We start from the raw sequence: 20,422 nt of genomic DNA, 5'->3' as shown, positions 1-20,422 counted from the left end.
AGTCATTCAGATTCAAGGGGATGTGCCATCTCAGTCTTTAGTTCGCAACCCTCTTGCCCTTCATTCATAAAAGTTTTTACTTTTCCTTTTTCGCCCGTATATTTGGCTAAGAACGGTTGGCATTGACATTTAAACTGGAATTTTAAATGTATACAGTAAAATCTTTGCTGTGTTGCTAATTCAATCTTTATTACAAGAGCTTTAATTTGCTTGATAATTACCGAGGCCCTTTGGCAAAATTGGAGATAGTTATCATCGAGTAGCGATAACGGAATTATTTTGTTAGTCTTAAATGCTCATCCACATAATGGTAGATTTTGGAACAATAATAGCTTTAATTAGAGAGCCGTTGTCTTATGAGTGTTTGAAGGATTCGTTAGAAAGAATCCTTATACCGACATTTGTCCGGCTCGAAGTTATACTATATAGTTACTATAGATCATTATGTTCTGAAGTCCTCCATATACCACATGTTTTCCAATTAATATGCTCATTACGAAAGTACTCTGTAGGATAATTTGCCCGTTTGCTTTAAAATCAACCAAGATATCTTCGTTAACTGGAATAATTATAAAGGAATATGATTGAAATTGTATAAAAAATGTGAGTGAAATGGTGCTCAAAATTCCTTATTTTTTAATCCAGCTAAGGAATATCTCGTTTTGGCTTCACACAAATTTCGAAAGGTTCCAGGTTGGAATGGTCAAGTGCAGGTGTTTCTTGCTGCCGCTCAGGAGAGATTTCTTTTCTGGAGGGATAGTGAGTATATTATGATCATCATCATAATAGTTTGTATTTATGTGGTTTTAGTAATATTCCAGTTAATGAAATTCATGTACATGTAAAGTTGGATAAATATTGGGGATTGTATTTAGTAATATTGTAACTTTTGGAATATTCGAAATTACTGAACATGTTGCCTTAGTTAGAAGCGGCATTTGCAGTACTGTCGGATTGTTCCAAGGATAGGAGACTGTCGCAAAATTCTCCCGTCCTTGGGATTTTCTTAGTTGTACTTTTCACCGCCTCAGTTGTCATTGTTGTGATTATTGTAGTGTAATTTCCATTCGTGATTGACATATTCATGTCACAGGATGCAGTGTTATTTTTTTATGTAAATTACAATTGGCTGGTTCTGCATTTGTTATGAAAATTTATTAGTAAACTTTACATTAATGTTCGTATTGTCATTGTATTCGGGGACATAATGAGGATACTGACACGAAAAATTGTAATGGTCTGATAACGAAAATCCTTCAAGCAAGTTCTTTATGTTGGTGCGGGGAAGCAGTGCAGGACAGTGTTATGACTGACAAGTGTCGGTGGCAGTGTATAGACGGATGGCGTATTCAATTAATTACCATGGCTGAGAATGGGCGGTCACATTGTAAGTTGAGCGAGTATGCATTTGTCGTGTGCTGTTCATTTTGCATTATTATTATTCATTGCACTATGACTATGTATTATTGTTAATGTATTATATATTATAAAATGTGATGTTATTAAATGTATTGTTGTTAAATGTGGTGAAAATCATGTTTGGATACCTATTTATATTGTCATGCTTTACAGGCTGAATCAGATCAATAAAGATACAGCAAGGCAGCCCAAGTTGTTATATATCCTGCACTACAATTCAGCAATTTCGCTTAGCAGCCATGGAGGAACTGAAGAAGGAACGCACTACAGCCAAGAGGAGGTTCAATCGGAAGGTTGGATTATTCAAGGATGCACAGAGAAGAGGAGACTCGATAGAAACATTGGAAGTTTTGTACACTGAGGTTAGTGAGTGTTTCGAAAAAGTTGATGTTATCAATGAACAAATGATAGAACAATTAAAGGATGGCGAATCTTGTCAGGAATATGAGGAATATATCAAGGAATTGGAAACTATAAAATATTCATTACTTGGCGTGATAAAGGGAAAGACAAAAGTGAAAAATAATACTGTGCTTGCCTTGAAAAAACTTGAGCCTCCCAAATTTAGTGGTTCAGTGAGAGCATATCCTGCTTTTGTAAGAGATTATGAAAGACTAGTTGTGTCATAACATGGGAAAGACCCGTACGTACTTAGAATATCATTAGAAGGGGAACCGAGGAGGCTTGAGGAGGATATAGATGATTATAAACGAATGTGGGATAGACTAAATGAAGCATACGGTAATGAAGGAAAACTGATCGATGCGATATTAGGAGATATAAGGGCATATAAACCGCTTAATGATAGTGATGACAGAAAGTTAATTAATCTAATCAATACAGTAGTAAAGGTGTGGTTAGATGTAAGTAATTTAAGCTTGACTACAGAACTGGAGAATACTACTGTACTAACCCAAGTAGAAAGATTGCTGCCGTCGGTGTTAAAAAGAGAATGGGCCATTAAAGTGCAGGAATTAAATTCGGACAAATTTAAGAATTTGGTTACATTTCTGACAGATCATCGCAAGGCTCTGGAATATTTACAAGATAATTCAAGAAGTGGTGCGACTAAGGTAACAGTACATACTGTGGAAAGGGACTTTGTAAAGGAAAATGAATTAGCAGAAGCTATAAAATTGTTGGCTATAGGACAAGAGAAACTTCAAAATAAATTATCTGAATGTTTAACCAGTTTATATCACATTAGCGAAGGAAAAAATACAGGTGGAATTAATAGAACAAGGTATAACAGTGATCAGAAAAGAAAAAATTGTCCTGTCCATGATAGTGAATCTCATGAATTGAAGGATTGTATGACATTTAAGCAATGGTCAGCTGAAAATCAGATGGACTTTTTAAGACAAAAAGGTGTTTGCTACTCCTGTCTCCGTACAGGACATTTCTCGAGGAATTGTGAGAAACGATTTACATGTAGGGTAAAGGTGAATGGAGAGGTGTGTGGCAAACATCATCATTCAAGTTTACACACACTATTTAACAATCCAACTTATTTAACAATTGATGCCACAAGTAACTATTTAAGTAAAAAAGGTGCAATTCTGATGACTGGGTTTGTTAACAGTGAAGGGAAGTCTATCCCCACGTTGTATGATGCAGGAAGTAACATCAGTTTAATTACATTTAGAATGGCAAGGAAACTGGGACTCAAAGGTATTCCTATACAATTAACTATGACTAAAGTTGGTGATCACACAGAGGAGTTGGTTAGTTGTGTTTATAAAGTATCATTAAGGGATCAAGCAGGAATAGAAAAACTTATAGAAGTTTGTGGCGTGTCTGAGATAACTGCTGTTCATCATCGTATGGATTTGGGAGAAATATCAAGAAGACTGGAAGTGCAGGAGAAATGCCTTCAAAGGTCGGAGGGACGTATAGAGCTGCTAATAGGATCAGATTACTGTACTTTATTGCCACAAGTCATAAAAACAGTAGATAATATTCAATTATTGTCCAATGATTTTGGACTCTGCATTAGGGGTAGATTGGAACAGAAGGAAGGTGAAAAGAAGTACTGTTCAAATTAATCATATAAGCTACGATGACACTACTGATTGGCATTTCAGGGCTAAACCAAATGTGGGTAAATTAGTGGAGAATTATTTCTTAGATGAAAGTTTGGGAATGGAGTGTATCCCAAAATGTGGAGGTTGCAAATGTGGAGAATGTTCAGTAAAAGAAAATTTAAGTATTAGGGAAGAAAGGGAGCTCAAACTCATTGAAGATGGATTAACTTATGATGAAGAAAACAATGCTGATTTGACTACTAGGAAATGTAACCCCAGAGAATTAGACACAGAATCTGTTTGGCAAAAGGGTCCAGAATTCCTGTATCAAGATTCCTCGGAATGGCCTGTAAAACAGAGTACGGTACCTGATCTTCCTGATGTTGTTTTTGCAAGAGGGGCCTTAAATGAAGGAGAAATTAATTCAAGTAGACAGTTGATTGATATTCAAAGATTTAGCAATGGGAAAAAACTGTTATCAGTAATGGCTAGAATTATTAGTGCAATAAAGAAAAAATCGTTTAAGGCTATATTGTGCGATCCTAGTACAGAAGAGATACAGCAAGCAGAGTTGTATTTCGTCAAAAACGCTCAAGCAAGTTTGCCACAAGACTGGGAAAAGAGGTATAGACGTTTAGGACCAGTGTTGAGAGAGGATGGCATAATCACAGTGGGTAGCAGGATGTCCAAATGGTTGAAGGACAATTGGGATCAGAATCAGTTTATACTTCTCCCACCAAAGCACCCATTCTCTTTAATATACCTGTCTCACATACATCAAAGGGATCACAGTGGAGTTGAATCAAGTCTTGCTAGAGCTCAAGTGAAATATTTGATATTGGGAGCAAGGAAAACTATGAAATCTATTAGAAAACAGTGTGTAGTGTGTCGAAGAATAGACAAAATCTGTACATCACAAGCTATGGGAGAGTTCCCAAAAGAGGGACTTGAACCATGCCCTCCATGGCATAATGTTAGCCTAGATCTTTTTGGCCCTTTCTGGGTTTGTGATACTGTCAAAAGGAGAGTGAAAAGGAAAATATTTGGAGTAATTTTAAATTGCATGGTTACAAGGGCTGTACATTTGGACATTTCTGAGGGTTATGATATTCAGAACGTTCTTACTGTACTGAATAGGTTCACATGTCTAAGAGGCTTTCCAAAGAAGCTTTACAGTGATAGCGGTACGCAGTTGGTGTCTGCTAACAAGGAGTTGAGAGAAATGGTTACTCATTGGAATAAAGGTTTTGTGTTTAACTTTGGAAAATTTAAAGGTTTAACCTGGGTATTTAATAAATCGGCTGATGCCCCATGGGAAAACGCTTGTAGCGAGTCATTAATTAGACTGGTGAAGAGGTCACTTACCAGAATCATAGGTGAATCAGTCATATCTTTTGGGGAACTACAATCTGTAATGTATGAAATTGCCAATATGTTGAATGAACGGCCTATTGGGTTCAAACCAGGGGAAAACTTTAACGAAGGGACTGTGTTAAGACCTAATGATTTACTATTGGGTCGATATACTATCGAAACTCCTTGTGGATTTTGGAATGAGAGGGTTAGTTTTAATAAGTCATATGCATCTAAGATGAAAATAGTAGATTTGTTTTGGAATAAATGGATGAAAAATTTTCCAACTCTTATTGTAAGACAAAAATGGCATGTGAATGTAAGAAGTGTAATGAAGGGTGATATTGTACTTGTTAATGACCAAAATGCATTGAGAGGAGAATGGAAATTAGCGCAAGTGGTAGAAGGGATGCAGGGAAGAGATGGTAAAACAAGGGATATGATACTCGGATATAAGATAAATAAGTTTGGAAAACGGTATTTAGGAGAACCTGATAAACTAATGACCAGATCAGTGCATAGATTAGTGGTGATACTTCCGGTGGAAGAACAGTAGACTTAAGTGGCATTAATCTATTGTGGGGGGAGTATATTATGATCATCATCATAATAGTTTGTATTTATGTGGTTTTAGTAATATTCCAGTTAATGAAATTCATGTACATGTAAAGTTGGATAAATATTGGGGATTGTATTTAGTAATATTGTAACTTTTGGAATATTCGAAATTACTGAACATGTTGCCTTAGTTAGAAGCGGCATTTGCAGTACTGTCGGATTGTTCCAAGGATAGGAGACTGTCGCAAAATTCTCCCGTCCTTGGGATTTTCTTAGTTGTACTTTTCACCGCCTCAGTTGTCATTGTTGTGATTATTGTAGTGTAATTTCCATTCGTGATTGACATATTCATGTCACAGGATGCAGTGTTATTTTTTTATGTAAATTACAATTGGCTGGTTCTGCATTTGTTATGAAAATTTATTAGTAAACTTTACATTAATGTTCGTATTGTCATTGTATTCGGGGACATAATGAGGATACTGACACGAAAAATTGTAATGGTCTGATAACGAAAATCCTTCAAGCAAGTTCTTTATGTTGGTGCGGGGAAGCAGTGCAGGACAGTGTTATGACTGACAAGTGTCGGTGGCAGTGTATAGACGGATGGCGTATTCAATTAATTACCATGGCTGAGAATGGGCGGTCACATTGTAAGTTGAGCGAGTATGCATTTGTCGTGTGCTGTTCATTTTGCATTATTATTATTCATTGCACTATGACTATGTATTATTGTTAATGTATTATATATTATAAAATGTGATGTTATTAAATGTATTGTTGTTAAATGTGGTGAAAATCATGTTTGGATACCTATTTATATTGTCATGCTTTACAGGCTGAATCAGATCAATAAAGATACAGCAAGGCAGCCCAAGTTGTTATATATCCTGCACTACAGTGAGAAACTAGGAACTAAAATTGACGGCTTTAGATGAATACCGGCGAAAAAGGCAATTTTTTTTTCTTTAAATGCCGAGGATGTTTAATAAACGAATGAATAAAGAATGAATGAAAGGAACACAAATAGGAACTTGGTCATGGAGACTTACGCCTATTTGAATCACGATTATTAGAAGTCAGCGTAATCAACCTACGTAATTTTCTGAAGATAAAGCTACTAGTAATTACATAATCACTGATAACTTACAGCCAAGGTATTAGTGTAGGAAATCATTTTGTGCTCATGCCCCCTGCGCTTATATTTTTTAGGAAAATTAGAGAATATATTACGGGAAAATTAGTATTTCTTACTTTCATTACAAAATCTTGGAAAATTATGTCGTTCTGAGGACAAGTGTCTTTTATATATGATTTATCAATAAAGCAAATTTCTCAAAGGTTTTGCTAGAATGTAATAGTGGTTTCATTTACCGCAATACAATTCATTTTCGATTCAATAAACTAAATTCTGATTGTATTCAAAGTGCTAAGCAGTCATCAGTATTTACTGTTTCCATCACAGATTATTTATTATGCAAAGTTAATAGTTAACTTTGGTTACTAATCAACCTTAGAACAACAAAGGCTATTTATTCGGTTGTTACTAGCTACTACAAATGAACTAATTATGAATTAGGTTAGCAATATTTCCTAGGACATTAACGGTTATCAAATTAGATTGAGGCAATGATACAATATTTTACAAGTTGTATCAAGAATTTCTTAACCTCTTTCCACAACCTCTGAAATACAAATGACTTCCTTGTTTCCTCGACCTCAAATTCTTCAGTGTCGGACTGCCCGGGGGAGGAGTAAACCCCCCCCCCCCCTACCGAGGCCCCACCTCAGCCACCTACCCATCCAGTGAGTGTTTACTGGGCTCCACGAAAGAATATTAAAAAATATTATATATATATATATATATATATATATATATATATATATATATATATATATATATACATATATATATATATATATATATATATATATATATGTTTGTGTGTGTGTGTGTGTTTTATGTATTTGTAGTGAATACTCGAGGGACAAATGATACCACAGAATGAAACATGGCAACTCGATTTGTAATATGTTTAAGCGTTCGCTGAGGTTGAACAAGTCTCCGCCCATTTCCTTGAAGGTAGTAAGAACAACTCTTCCTTTGTTTTGTCATGGTAACACTAGAGACCTCTGACGAACGATTCCCCTTGAGTGTCGGCAGACTTTTGAATCTAAGTGTACATCAATTTTAAACAACCCTATTTATCTATCTATCTATCAATTTTTTTCTGCTTTCTTTATTAAAGTACACTCTTTCAGTTGTAGGAATTGATATTTGCAACATGATTCATACAACAAATGATCGTAAATGTAGAACCGGAGAATTTATTTGAAAGCGTCTTTCCTTTTTTGAGATTTGAGATAACTGGGAAGGGAAAAGTGATGAACCGATGAATATACTGCAATTTTCATTATGCAGAAAACGAACCTTTTTCTATGTCAGGGAACTGGCATCATTATTCGATTTACTTCCATGAATCTAACATATGTGGGGTCTGACCCAAGGACAAATCCTTTAGGTTTTGAAGAAATTATATCGAAGTACAACTACGCAGCAGAATGAAGATCAAATAAAGACTGTTTGTTGGGCGTGGTAAAGGCATGCTTTCTATTGAGTGCCATGTAAGAACTAGAGGAGCACTCAGTAGAGAGAATGCCTTCGTCACGCCAAGTAAAGCAGACTTCTTTTGCTCTTAACTCCAATGCGTACTTGGACTTTGATGTATTTTCTTTAAACTCTAATGGATTTGTCCTTGGGTCATACCCCATATGTCTGTACTTTTTTTACGTAATGTTGTTCCGAAACATAAAGTGTAACAAAATATGTGCCAAGTACTCAACATTGCAATTATTTTCAAAATACTGCTAAGCACTTTTACTTTGATGTATTTTATTCTAAATGTTAGATTCATCCTTGGGTCACATCTAACACGACTACCAAGTTTGGTCAAAATCGATACAGTAGTTTTTGTGTAAAGTTTCTCACAAACAAATAAATGAACTAAACAGAGAGGGTTGAATACATACCCCTCGCCTAATCGCAGTGAATCAGGGACTGATAATAAATACCACTTTAACTATTAAAGATTATTACATATGCAGATGTCATAATATATCTAATGGAATTGTAAATGTAATTGGTGATAATATTTGGAGTCGTCAGCCTCATCTTTAAATTTTATTTTTAATCCCCATATATAATGAAGAGCATGTGTCTATATATATATATATATATATATATATATATATATATATATATATATATGCATATATATATATGTATATATACATATATATATATATATATATATATATATATATATATATATATATATATATATATTTATATATATATCTTGCCTATTAGGTTGAGCGACATTGCCAAACTTATAACTACTCAGTCTCTCCTCATCCCTCGGGTAATGGGAGAAGAGTAGTCATTTATATATAACTTCCTTATTAGGGTGAGTGGCATTGCCAAACTTGAGACTACTCAGTCTCTCCCCATTCCTCGGGTAAGGGGAGAAGAGTAGTCATACCCTGGTGAGAGGGGGTACCCCAGTCTTATAGTTAGGAATGGGGGAGGGGTGGGAAGGGTTCAATCTGCGATTGATACACTAGCATTAATATGAAGGGAACTAAGAGTCCATCTCATCCATGTGATTTATTACTAGGAAATTGAGGATGACATCCCTGCGGTGTCTAGTTTGATCCTCCCCATTGTCTTACCTTCCCTTCAAAGGTTTTACGTTTTGTTCATGTGGCGATGCTGTCACTCGGCTTCTCATTTGAAGATCTAATGGAGGCTGCCGTTTTTTGGGGGACAAAGGTTTCCTCGTCATTTTATGTCGTATTTCAGACATGTGTTGCCAGAAGAAGCAAACAATGTCCTGTGAAGGTAACTTAGGATCCCTACCGAATTCATTCGTCTTTTCTCTTGTGATATTCCCGGGGAAAAGCCTGTGGGAGTGTTTGCTTTTGTGCTTCCGAGGGTGGGATGAAAATATGCATGTGCTTGTTTTTTGTTCTACCCTAAAATTAGCATATGTATATATATATATATATATATATATATATATATATATATATATGTACAGTATATATATATATATATATATATATATATATATATATATATATATATATATTTATGTGTGTATATATATATATATATATATATATATATATATATATATATATATATTTATGTGTGTGTGTGTATATATGTCCTGTCACGCTAAGCTGCATTGTCAAACGCATGACTACTCTGTCTCTTGGATATGGGGAATGGAATTCATTCTGATTATCTACAGATATCTTTCAATGATGAACTCGCTTTACTATTGGATCAAAGATGTATAGGGAAAGTATCTTTATGATAAGACGTTTTCTTGTATTCGAATTTTGACATTAAAAGGTATCGATATATGTATATATATATATATATGTATATATATATATATATATATATATATATATATATATATATATATATATATATATATATACACGTGTGTGTGTGGTGGGGTTGAGTGTGTGTGTATGCATATACATACACTAACTTTCCGTCTTTTTTCTCTTGTAAGAGGGTGGTTTTAAATATTACAGTATTCTTTATTTAAAACAAGATAATTTTGTAAATGATTTACCCGTCACAAGTATATCACGCGGACAGAATTTATAAGGACTTGTTTGCAAGATGTTGGTTAAACGTCAAAAGATCCTTGGAAAAGAGGTGAACTTGTCAATGGGATAACTTTCCAACCCATGAATGGGGCTTAATGGTGCAGTGGGCGACCGTAATAAGAGTATTCGAATTATTTTAGTCTTATATTAGAAACGTCCCTGGCTAGCGATCGGTGGCCTGGGGTTCGAGTCCCTCGCAAACTCGATAGTTTATTGTAGTGTCTGCAACCTCACTATCCAAGTGAACAAAGGATGCGGGGTCATGGGAAGCCTGTAGTTCTACTTGCGAAGTCATCAGCAGCCTTTGTCTGGCCGTCCCTGGTCCTAGCTTGTGTGGAGAGGGACTTGAGCGCTGATCATATATGGTTAGTCTCTGGGGCATTGTCCTGCTAGCTAGGGCATTTTCACTGTCCCTTGCCTCTTCCATTCTTGAGTGGCCTTTAGCACTTAAACCTCCAGCTATTCTCTCGGACAGAACTAATGCTTTGCATCTAGTGCCAGAAAATGATCTTGATTGGGTGGAAACCAACTTGTGCTACTGAGGCTTGACGTTGATGTATGTGGTCTCCGAGTGGTTCATAGTTTGTTGTTTTGGAAGGTCTATTTGTAACCATTTATTTGTTTTGCAATTTCCCTCCAAATGTTCTCACGTAGGAACTCGTTGATATTTAGCTGTGGAATATTATGAAATCAGTTTTAATAGGAAATAAATTTAGGAAGTTGTCAATTGAGAGAGAGGAAGAGGCTGTGCAACTCATTACATTTCGTTGCAACGTCTGTTTACTTAAGGATTACTTTTAGACAAACCCCGATGCAGAGTTCCAATAAGTCGCTCCAGGAACTATTCCTTTAAATCTTTTGCTCATTTAATTTGAGATATTACCTGATTGATTTCCCTTGGGGATTCTGAGATTAATTTGAGATTACCTATTGGAAATTAAATTAGGCAAAAGATATTATGCTTAACGTTCCCCAGTGGTGTAGCTTTTACATATATTTTCATCTTGGATATTTTTCATTTTCTTATCCTTATATATCTCTTTACTCCGTTTCTTTCTTTTTTTTTTTAAAGAAAATAGGTTCTTAATTTCATTCATGCCTTTCTTTTGAACATTAGAAAAGTTATATATAACGTGATCTGAGGTCTTGTTATTCTTTCGCTTGACAAAGTTTGAGTATTCCAAAATATTGGATGGAAACTGTTTCTTTATATAACTTTTTTTCGCAGAAAGCACAATTTGATATGATTAACAACGCAGGGTATATGGTAGTTCTATATTTCACATTGTCCAGGTTATCTCTCTCTCTCTCTCTCTCTCTCTCTCTCTCTCTCTCTCTCTCTCTCTCTCTCTCTCTCAAATGCTGCTTCCAGCAGTTGTTTTAGCGATTAACTATTTTCAAATAGTTGATATAAAGTAAATGTGTAATACGTATGAAAATATTGTAAAATACTTATTAAAACATATCGATAGTTATTTCTATTACCTGTGGCTGTGTTTTAAACAATAAAGTAGCAGGATGTAATTATGATTTTGAGAAGGATATCCGACTTATCATGTATATCATGTCTATAAAATTTAGAATTATGATTAATCTTTGATAATTAAACGTCGTTTTTATGTCGTTTTTAATCTAAATTTTTGTGTTGAGGAAATAATTATATACATAATCGACGTTATTAATAAATATTATGAAGGGTTTCAGAATTTTTTCTAGGACCATTGAATGTTAAGATGAAATATATGTCTATAGAAATGTTTGTCAAGGAGTTTCCAATGAAGGATGTTGGTGCATCTCGGCCTCTGTTATTTAGGAAAACCACGAAACGACTTAATAAGAAATATCACTGAAGTTTCTTGAGTCATTCTATTTCCTGGAAATGGGTTTTCCAGGAGATTGTTACTACTCTACCAAGTGCTATACATAGCCAAGTTCTGCACTTTGCTGGAAGACGCTTGGAGACCATTCAGTTAACTCTATATTATCAGCTAAGCTACAACCCTAGTTGGAAAAGAAGGATGCTATAAGCCCAAGGGCTCCAACAGGGAACAATAGCCCAGTGGGGAAAGGAAGTAGAGAAATGAACAAACTACAAGAGAAGTAATGGTCAATTAAAATAAAAGAATTTTAGAACAGTACCAACATTAAAATAGATCTTTCAAATATACGCTATAAAAAAGAGACATGTCAGCCTGATCAACATAAAAAACATTCGCTGTAAGTTTGAACTTTTGAATGAATGATGGAGACTAAAACTGCCTTGTTAATGCGAATGATGACAGTATTTGGAGGCTTTGCTGTCTTGGCACTTTGTCCGGATTTAGTATTGCATTTGGTTCTATTAATTTACAGTGATGATTTCAACTTTGTTTTGTTGGGGTTTGAAGGAGACATCAATATCTATTATGGTAATTTTGATTTTTGTTCATATTTTGATTTCCTTTTATCCGACAGATTTTGAAATCGATTTGTCTTTCGACAGTCATAATATAGGAGTCATCTTTGAAAGTTAAGTATCTAGTTTAATTTTATTGATATTTTAAGCAAGAATTAAATTTATTTAGTGACAAGTTTTATATATACAGTAATTGTTTTAAACGTTATATATTAAGAAATGATGGTCCAAACTCCGCTTGAATATCTCTGGTTTGGCAAGTTTTTATGTGAAATTGTTCCTCTTTCGTACAGTTAACGATACATTTCCTACTCTGAACTTGAAGATTGAGACCTGTGATATAGTCGATTGTTGCGAAGTAAATTAGGGTAATATTCCGGTCTGGGAAATGCGCTTTCTTTTATTATTTTTAAATGAACTAATTGCTAGATAGATTAAGACTAGAAAGGAGAATTATGCCCTGTTCACACAGGGCGGGTTCCGCCGTGCGGTTTGATACCCGTTGCCTCCAATACTTGTGAACGATTCCAATAAAGAATAATTAGATTTGTGACAGCGCCTATCAAATCTCTGGGTTGGAAATCGCCATCTGTGAACAAGGCCTTACTGTAGGCCTTAAAGGTCACTCATGACTAGCAGCGACAAGGAACAATGATAATGCCCTTGCAGTACAATGCTCTAGAGACAGGGCCCGAGCCCCCTCTCCACCCAAGCTGAGACCCGGGAGGGGCAAGTAATGGCTTCTGATGAATCCGTAGGTAGACCTATAGGCTTCCCCAAAACCTTCCTCCTTAGCTCACAAGGAGGGTGAGGTTGCACACCTTACAAGAACTATCGAACTTGAACGAATCTCAAACCCCAGTCCAGGAGATCGGAAAACAGGAATGTTACCAATAGTCTAATGAATTCTGAATTTAGATAGTAAATGGCATTAGTTTAGATGAGTTCTGAAACCAACTAAGAGATATTTACATTACTGGTGTTAACCTCTTCCCCACCGTTATCCCTACATTTTGTGGTCGGTTGTCTGATCCAGATATGGTTCATAAGTTGGCAGAGTGTTTTTACGATGGCATGCTCTTGCAGTCGTCAAAGACAGTTATTGGCGGTGTGCCTAACCTTTGACTAAGCAGTCCAACTGTAAGACAGCAGTTTCCACAGTCATTAACTGTGGGATTTGCTGTAAAGCCTGACTGCAAGGCAGCAGCTGTCCTTTATGTCGTTTTCTACGACATGCAGGATGTAAGGTGGTGGTATTTTATCTTACATTGTTTACATACTCGTGTTATCACCGTAAATATAACGAAAAGAAGAGCTTTCATAAATTGTCTGCTTCACTCCAGTTGAAAATAAAAACTGTTGGATGGCGACCAAATTCATGATAAAATATTGTATTGGGAAATAAAAAAAATTGAAGATAGACCTTAGGACATTGGACGAGCCAATTAAATTTTGGAGCAGATCCGGATACGGACCCGGATTTGCATTTTGCGTGTCTGTGGACACGATTACGTCGAAACTACTCGACGGATTTTGACGAAATTTTCACTACAGATAGATTTTACGTCTTGGCCTACTCCATTAAAATTTGGAGATGATCTGGATCCAGATCCGGATTTAGATCTTTCGGTATTTTAAAGATAACATCAAAATATAGATTTTTTTCCAATCGGAAATCAATTCTAGAGTGCGTGAATTTAATTTTTTATTATTCAATTGACTCCAGCACTTAAAACACACTAAAGAGGAATGAATTAGCGCCCTTAGGATTTTAAAGTTATCTTCCCATTGAGGAGTTTTATTGTCATAATTACTTCAGAATATATCAGTGTTTTGTCTGGTCTTATGTCTTTGCTTTTTAGAAATGATAGTGTAGGATCTATTTCTTGAGATAACTGACATGTGAAATATATTCTTTGGATGTATTTTTTTCTCGTTCATACATATTCTTTTTAAGTCTGCTCTTTATGTAGGTCACACGGTTTAAAGGTCGCTCATGAATACACTGGCAAGAGACAAGGCAATATTAGAGAGGCTAACTATTCATACACATGATCAGTTCTCAAGCCCCTTCTCCATCAATCTAGGATCAGGAAGGTCCAGGCCTAGGCAATGTCTACCGATGACTCATCAGGTAGACCTATAGACCAATAGCTCTGGAGTTTGAGTGGATTCAAGAACTCCCGTCCGATAGATTGCTAGGCAAAACGTTTCCAATTGGAGCTCTATACATGAAGGAAATGTTTGCAACTTCCTTTGAGTAGTGAAATAGGAATGCATGATCATCTGTTCATCAATTGCATTGAATTTTGGTTTGGTGTCCTGGAAATTTATGTTAATTTTTTTTTTTTGGGGGGGGGCGCAAGGTTTTACAGAGAGCTCTATGATTGGTCATTAAGCCATAGGGTGTCCTTTTGACCCCCCTATTTTGGCTCTTATTTCAATTTAAACATAATATTTCTTAAAATGGAATTTTGGGAGTATTTACTACTAAACAATTGTTGGGGCTTTGGTTTTGTTGATTTAAGAAAACTTAAATGAAATTTCTATCTTTAATGTTGTTCACTTACTTTTTAGTAGACCCAACTTTACATTTATAATTGTTTGATAGTTGAGGAACAGGGGAGAGAACCATCATCGATTTACGTTTTGAGTGTTTAATATTTCTATTTTACAATGTACCAACGAAGTGAAATTAAAGTAAGCTCTCTCTTCAACAAGAACGCCTAAACAATAAAAGCAACAAAGCTGAAGAACAACGGACTATTGTTATTTAAAGCCATAAGTATGAATTGTCTTAGATAATATGGAGAAGATATTTTTTCTTATTCTCATCGCGTTCATTGTTGGCGAAAGATTCTCTCTTGGGACTGCTTTCAAGAGGAGATGGAAATGATGAAAGTAAAGTGCCCCTTTTTTATTATATCTTTTTCTTATGCAACAGCACTGTTGTTTATATAACACTTATAAAATGTATTTTCGCTTATCTAACAAGTTTGAATTGTCTGAGGTGCCATATGTATACTATCGTGGAAAACTAACACAGTTAAGTCTTGCGTTATATGTAATACTAGTATTCGGAGTCTGTCAAAAATTACGCCTAATTATTTAGATAGTTATTCTCATAGAGATTCAACCCTCTGTCATTCATGAGTGGCCTTTTAAAGCCTGTAAACCTTAACGAAGAAATTGTTTGAAAACTAATAATGAAAATATACTGAAACTTATACCGAACAAAGTTGTTATTGCAATGTCTTCAGGTTGAAGAGATTGACAATATTAGCAAGGAAATTTCCATGCGCCCGGATACTTACTATTGATTAGTTGAAATGTTTATGTTAACCACTTTCAAGTTAACATTTCAAACTATATGTATCGGCATACTCATTAGTGCCTATAACCCTAGGAATTGACACAAAAAAAGACATTTAACTCGCAATTGTCATTGGAACATTACAGTTTCCCCTGCAAAAACAGAAATATAGAGAGTAATAAGACAGCACTAGAAGCAATACAATCATAAAGTAGGTAAAGATTAGGTAGTGATTTGTCTTGAACTCCGGACATTCATCCAATGGCCAACGGAATAGACGGTTTGTGGAACCATTTATTTTTACGTTTCACATTTTTCATTATTAAGCTTATGAATACACAGATTCTGAGGAAGGATTTTCAAAGGATTCCTTAGGATGTGACTTTCGTCCAAAGTTTAGTTAAGAGATTATAAATAGAAGTGAATGAGAATTCCTACTGCTTAGAGTTTGAGAACATATACATAATGTTTGTATATATATATATATATATATATATATATATATATATATATATATATATATATATATTTATACAGTATATATACATATATATAAATTTATATATGTATATATATACATATATAATTTATGTGTGTGTGTGTTTGTGTGTATGTAATATATATATATATATATATATATATATATATATATATATATATATGTGTGTGTGTGTGTGTGTGTGTGTGTGTATATATATGTGTGTGTGTAATAATAATAATAATAATGATAATAATAATAATAATGATTATGCATAACGGTATATAATTTATATTACCAGCCTTTCATATTCATCCTCCCTATCATGTAGGGCACTCAGATCAGGAAGCTTTTGGAGTTTAGCATCGATAAAATTGTTAAATTTATTTCTAGCCAGATTTTCACCTTGCCTGGTGCGTATTGCAGAGCCCCTTCTTTTAATTCCATAGGAAAAGTAAATAGAGAATATGGTTTACATTGCCAAGGGTGTTCTTTCCCCGCAATGAGTTCTTAGTCCACCACCCAAGTGAAGAGAAGTTTATTAATGAGTTGTGTTGGCTTCAACTTGTTAGAAGGTCGTGCTTTTCATCAGTGTCTTCTAGGAATTCTTGTCGGTGGTAAATTAGACTGCCAACTGAAATTACAAAGGATTCAGGAAGTTTCACACACACACATTATATATATATATATATATATATATATATATATATATATATATATATATATATATATATATATATATATATATATACTTGTGGGTATATATATATATATATGTATATATATACTTGTTTGTATATATATGTATATATATATATATGTGTGTGTATATATATACATGTATATATGTATATGTATACGTATATATACATATACAGTATATATACATTTATATATATATATATGTGTGTGTATATATATACATGTATATATGTATATGTATACGTATATATACATATACAGTATATATACATATATATATATATATATATATATATAGGCTATATATATATATATATATATATATATATATGTATATATATATATATATATATGTGTGTGTGTGTATATATATACATGTATATATGTATATGTATACGTGTATATACATATACAGTATATATAAATATATATATGTATATATATGTATATATACATGTAGATATGTATATACACATATACATGTATATATATATATATATATATATATATATATATATATATATATATATGCATATATATATCTATGTATATATATATATATATATATATAGAGAGAGAGAGAGAGAGAGAGAGAGAGAGAGAGAGAGAGAGAGAGACTTGCTCGATATTACATAGGAGAGAGATGTTTTGACTTGCTGATGAATTACAAAAGGAGGAAGGGTGTTGGAATTGAATTCCCTTGAGTGTTCGGATTCAGACAACCGTTTCCGAACGTTTTGTGAAATTCAACAAAGGATTTGTTGAATTCGACAACGTTCATCCATTTCTGTTTATTCTCGTCTTTGAGGAAAACCTTTTTCGTTTCATAACTTTTTTTATTGATTGGAAGGCCATAACGATACAAATTTCTATCCATTATGAATGTCTTTAGCCTTGGACTTATAGTTCTTAATAATCTTAAGGATTAAGTGGACATTGATATAAGAACAAGCAGAGTTGTATAGAAAAGACAAGTGCAATCATTTGTCGCTTAGTCATTAATGTTATCACATTCCTAATGACCAGACCTTTCGTCATTTTAATTTTAAGATTGTGAATTTGTGATGCATTAAGGTTCTTTTATTGAGAGTTTTATATTATGCCCAGAATTTACAGTGATAACATTTTGGTTTTTGTTGAGCATATGCAGAGTGATATACTTCCGTAAAATTTTTAGTTACCAGTGTACGCGACCCTTCAAAATGACGGCTAGGTATTTAGATAGGTATGCGCATTCACTCACTCCCCTCTCATCAGGGTTATGCCTGCATCTCCCCCCCCCCCCCCAACCTGAGGAATGGGAGAGACCGAGTAGTTATACGTCTGGCAATGACACTGAACATGGTCGGGAAAAGTTATATGTACATTATATATACTGTATATATATATATATATATATATATATATATATATATATATATATATATATATATATATATATATATATGTCAGGCACTTACTCTTTATTATAACAGGGGAAATTAACTATTTGAAACTTGAAGGGCGTTAGAACTAAGGCATTCGTTTAAAGTGAATCTGCTCTGTTCTGCCCGATGCCAAACATTCGCGTCGAGAAGAAACTATAGGATACCACCAAGAGACCGTCTCGTGCTGCCAAACGTAAGATCAAAGCAAACATCTGCGTCAGAATATGATGGCTGAGAATTTGTAATTCCGGAGGGGATGTTACGCTGAACTTCAAGAGTAAAACTCTTGTCTCTGTTCTTTGCCTTGCATACGAAATAAGTCACTTGGAGAGTTCTCCGCTCTCTTGGGCACTGGACCTTGAAGGCTTCAAGGGGAGCGGGTATCGAAAAAAGAAAAAAAAAATTCACCATTTATTGTTATCACTCCATTGTTGTTTAAATGAATATCTTAAATTAACGTATCTCCAGGGAAGTTGAACATTAGGGATTTTAATTTCGCCTAAACAGTTTTGAGAAAGAAAAATAATGCGTAAAAGATCGATCTCCAAAGGAATCAGGAAAACTTAGAAAAAAGATTGAGAAACACTAACAATCGAGAAAGGTTCATTTCTAGCTATTAATTATTCCTTATATATATATATATATATATATATATATATATATATATATATATATATATATATATATATATACTGTATATATTATATTTTACTTACACTAATTTTTATTTAAATTTTTAATCATCAACTTTTCTCCTAGATCTATATCGGTTTGCCTGCATCCTTCTTTTGATTATCAATAAAAACCCTAAATTTTCCTTTAATGCCTTTTCCGCATTCATTAGTCCAATCATATGATGCCTATTTGCTATGGAAACCAAAAGCCCAGAAGAGATAATAGATATGTTTTTTAATGATTGGGTTCCAGTATATATTATTTTGTTCAACTGAATCTCTCTCTCTCTCTCTCTCTCTCTCTCTCTCTCTCTCTCTCTCTCTCTCTCTCTCTCTCTCTCTCTCTCTTTCTTTGAAATTTACTATTCGATAGATTGAGTAAGAAAACATACCGGGTGATAGTTACAATTATTACTATTGTTCCTACTCTTGTGATGTTGTTACTCTTAGTTATACAGATTGCTTCGAAATACCATCATGAAAACAATAAGAATCCCATCATAAACCACTCTGACATGGATGTATAGACAGCATACACCGAATTATTCATGTTATTGAATGTATTATTTGTTGGTATGGAACCTTTTTTCACTATCGATCTCATTCAATTTTGTTGTCAGTTTGATAAAGAAGGCTTTGTTTAACAACATTTCATAATGGATTTGGTATTTAGTTTCCTAAATCCTACGGTGTCATAACTTGTTGATAATATTGATATAAAAAAAGGATTTTGAAAGAAGCATCCCCATTTAGATTTTTATATAGACTATGTTTTGCGACCGAGTTTTCTTTTCATTTAAAAGCAATAATTTCTTTTAAATCTTATTTTCACCCCTCAAAATCCCTCCCCTATTTCGTCAATGGTTCAAATAAGAGATTTGAAATTTTGGTCGAAAGAATGACAGACCTAAACGTTGATCTTTCCTGAATGACAAGCGATTGACAAGAATCGCATAATCTCTTTGTTGCTCTCGTTTCTATACATTATTAACGGTACTTACATGTACCCGGATTTTAACAAAATTTTGCAATCATGGAAAATGTAATGATTCGATTCTACTGAAAAGGTCAGCAACCAAAACGGACAGATATCATAACCAAAATAAAAATAGGACAATGAAATCATTTGTTCATATTGATGGACGTTTTCTTAGAAATGTAAATATATCCACCATGAAAAATATTGTTGTCTTTTGTTGCATTCGGAAATGTTGAGAAGAGAAGAGTTGTTTTTTTTCCTCTCTGGTCGTTGATAGATAGTTTTGTCGTTTCTTTTTTGTGTCATGCGAGTTGAATCGAGGTCTTCTCAGAAAAGGTGTGAACGATGCTGTTGCTTGTTTACGTTATATGTGTGATGTTGGAAGGAGCTTTCAAATGTTTTGTTTATTGT

The 20,422-nt window shown here is 34.1% G+C and overlaps 1 protein-coding gene across 1 annotated transcript; it reads left to right on the top strand.

Moving 5' to 3' along the window:
* Positions 1-865: 865 nt before the first annotated feature.
* LOC137637789 (uncharacterized) lies at positions 866-6,206 on the top strand. The gene is made up of 2 exons (XM_068369903.1): positions 866-1,387; positions 1,573-6,206. Exon 2 carries the CDS (start codon positions 3,394-3,396, stop codon positions 5,350-5,352), a length of 1,959 nt encoding a protein of 652 aa, XP_068226004.1. The 5' UTR covers positions 866-1,387; positions 1,573-3,393; the 3' UTR covers positions 5,353-6,206.
* Positions 6,207-20,422: the final 14,216 nt, after the last annotated feature.

This window comes from Palaemon carinicauda, chromosome 3 (assembly GCF_036898095.1).
Source record: "Palaemon carinicauda isolate YSFRI2023 chromosome 3, ASM3689809v2, whole genome shotgun sequence".
In the NCBI taxonomy this organism is placed as follows: domain Eukaryota; kingdom Metazoa; phylum Arthropoda; class Malacostraca; order Decapoda; family Palaemonidae; genus Palaemon; species Palaemon carinicauda.
Note: the sequence above shows the minus strand (reverse complement) of the source record. Positions and strands in the feature narration are given on the sequence as shown.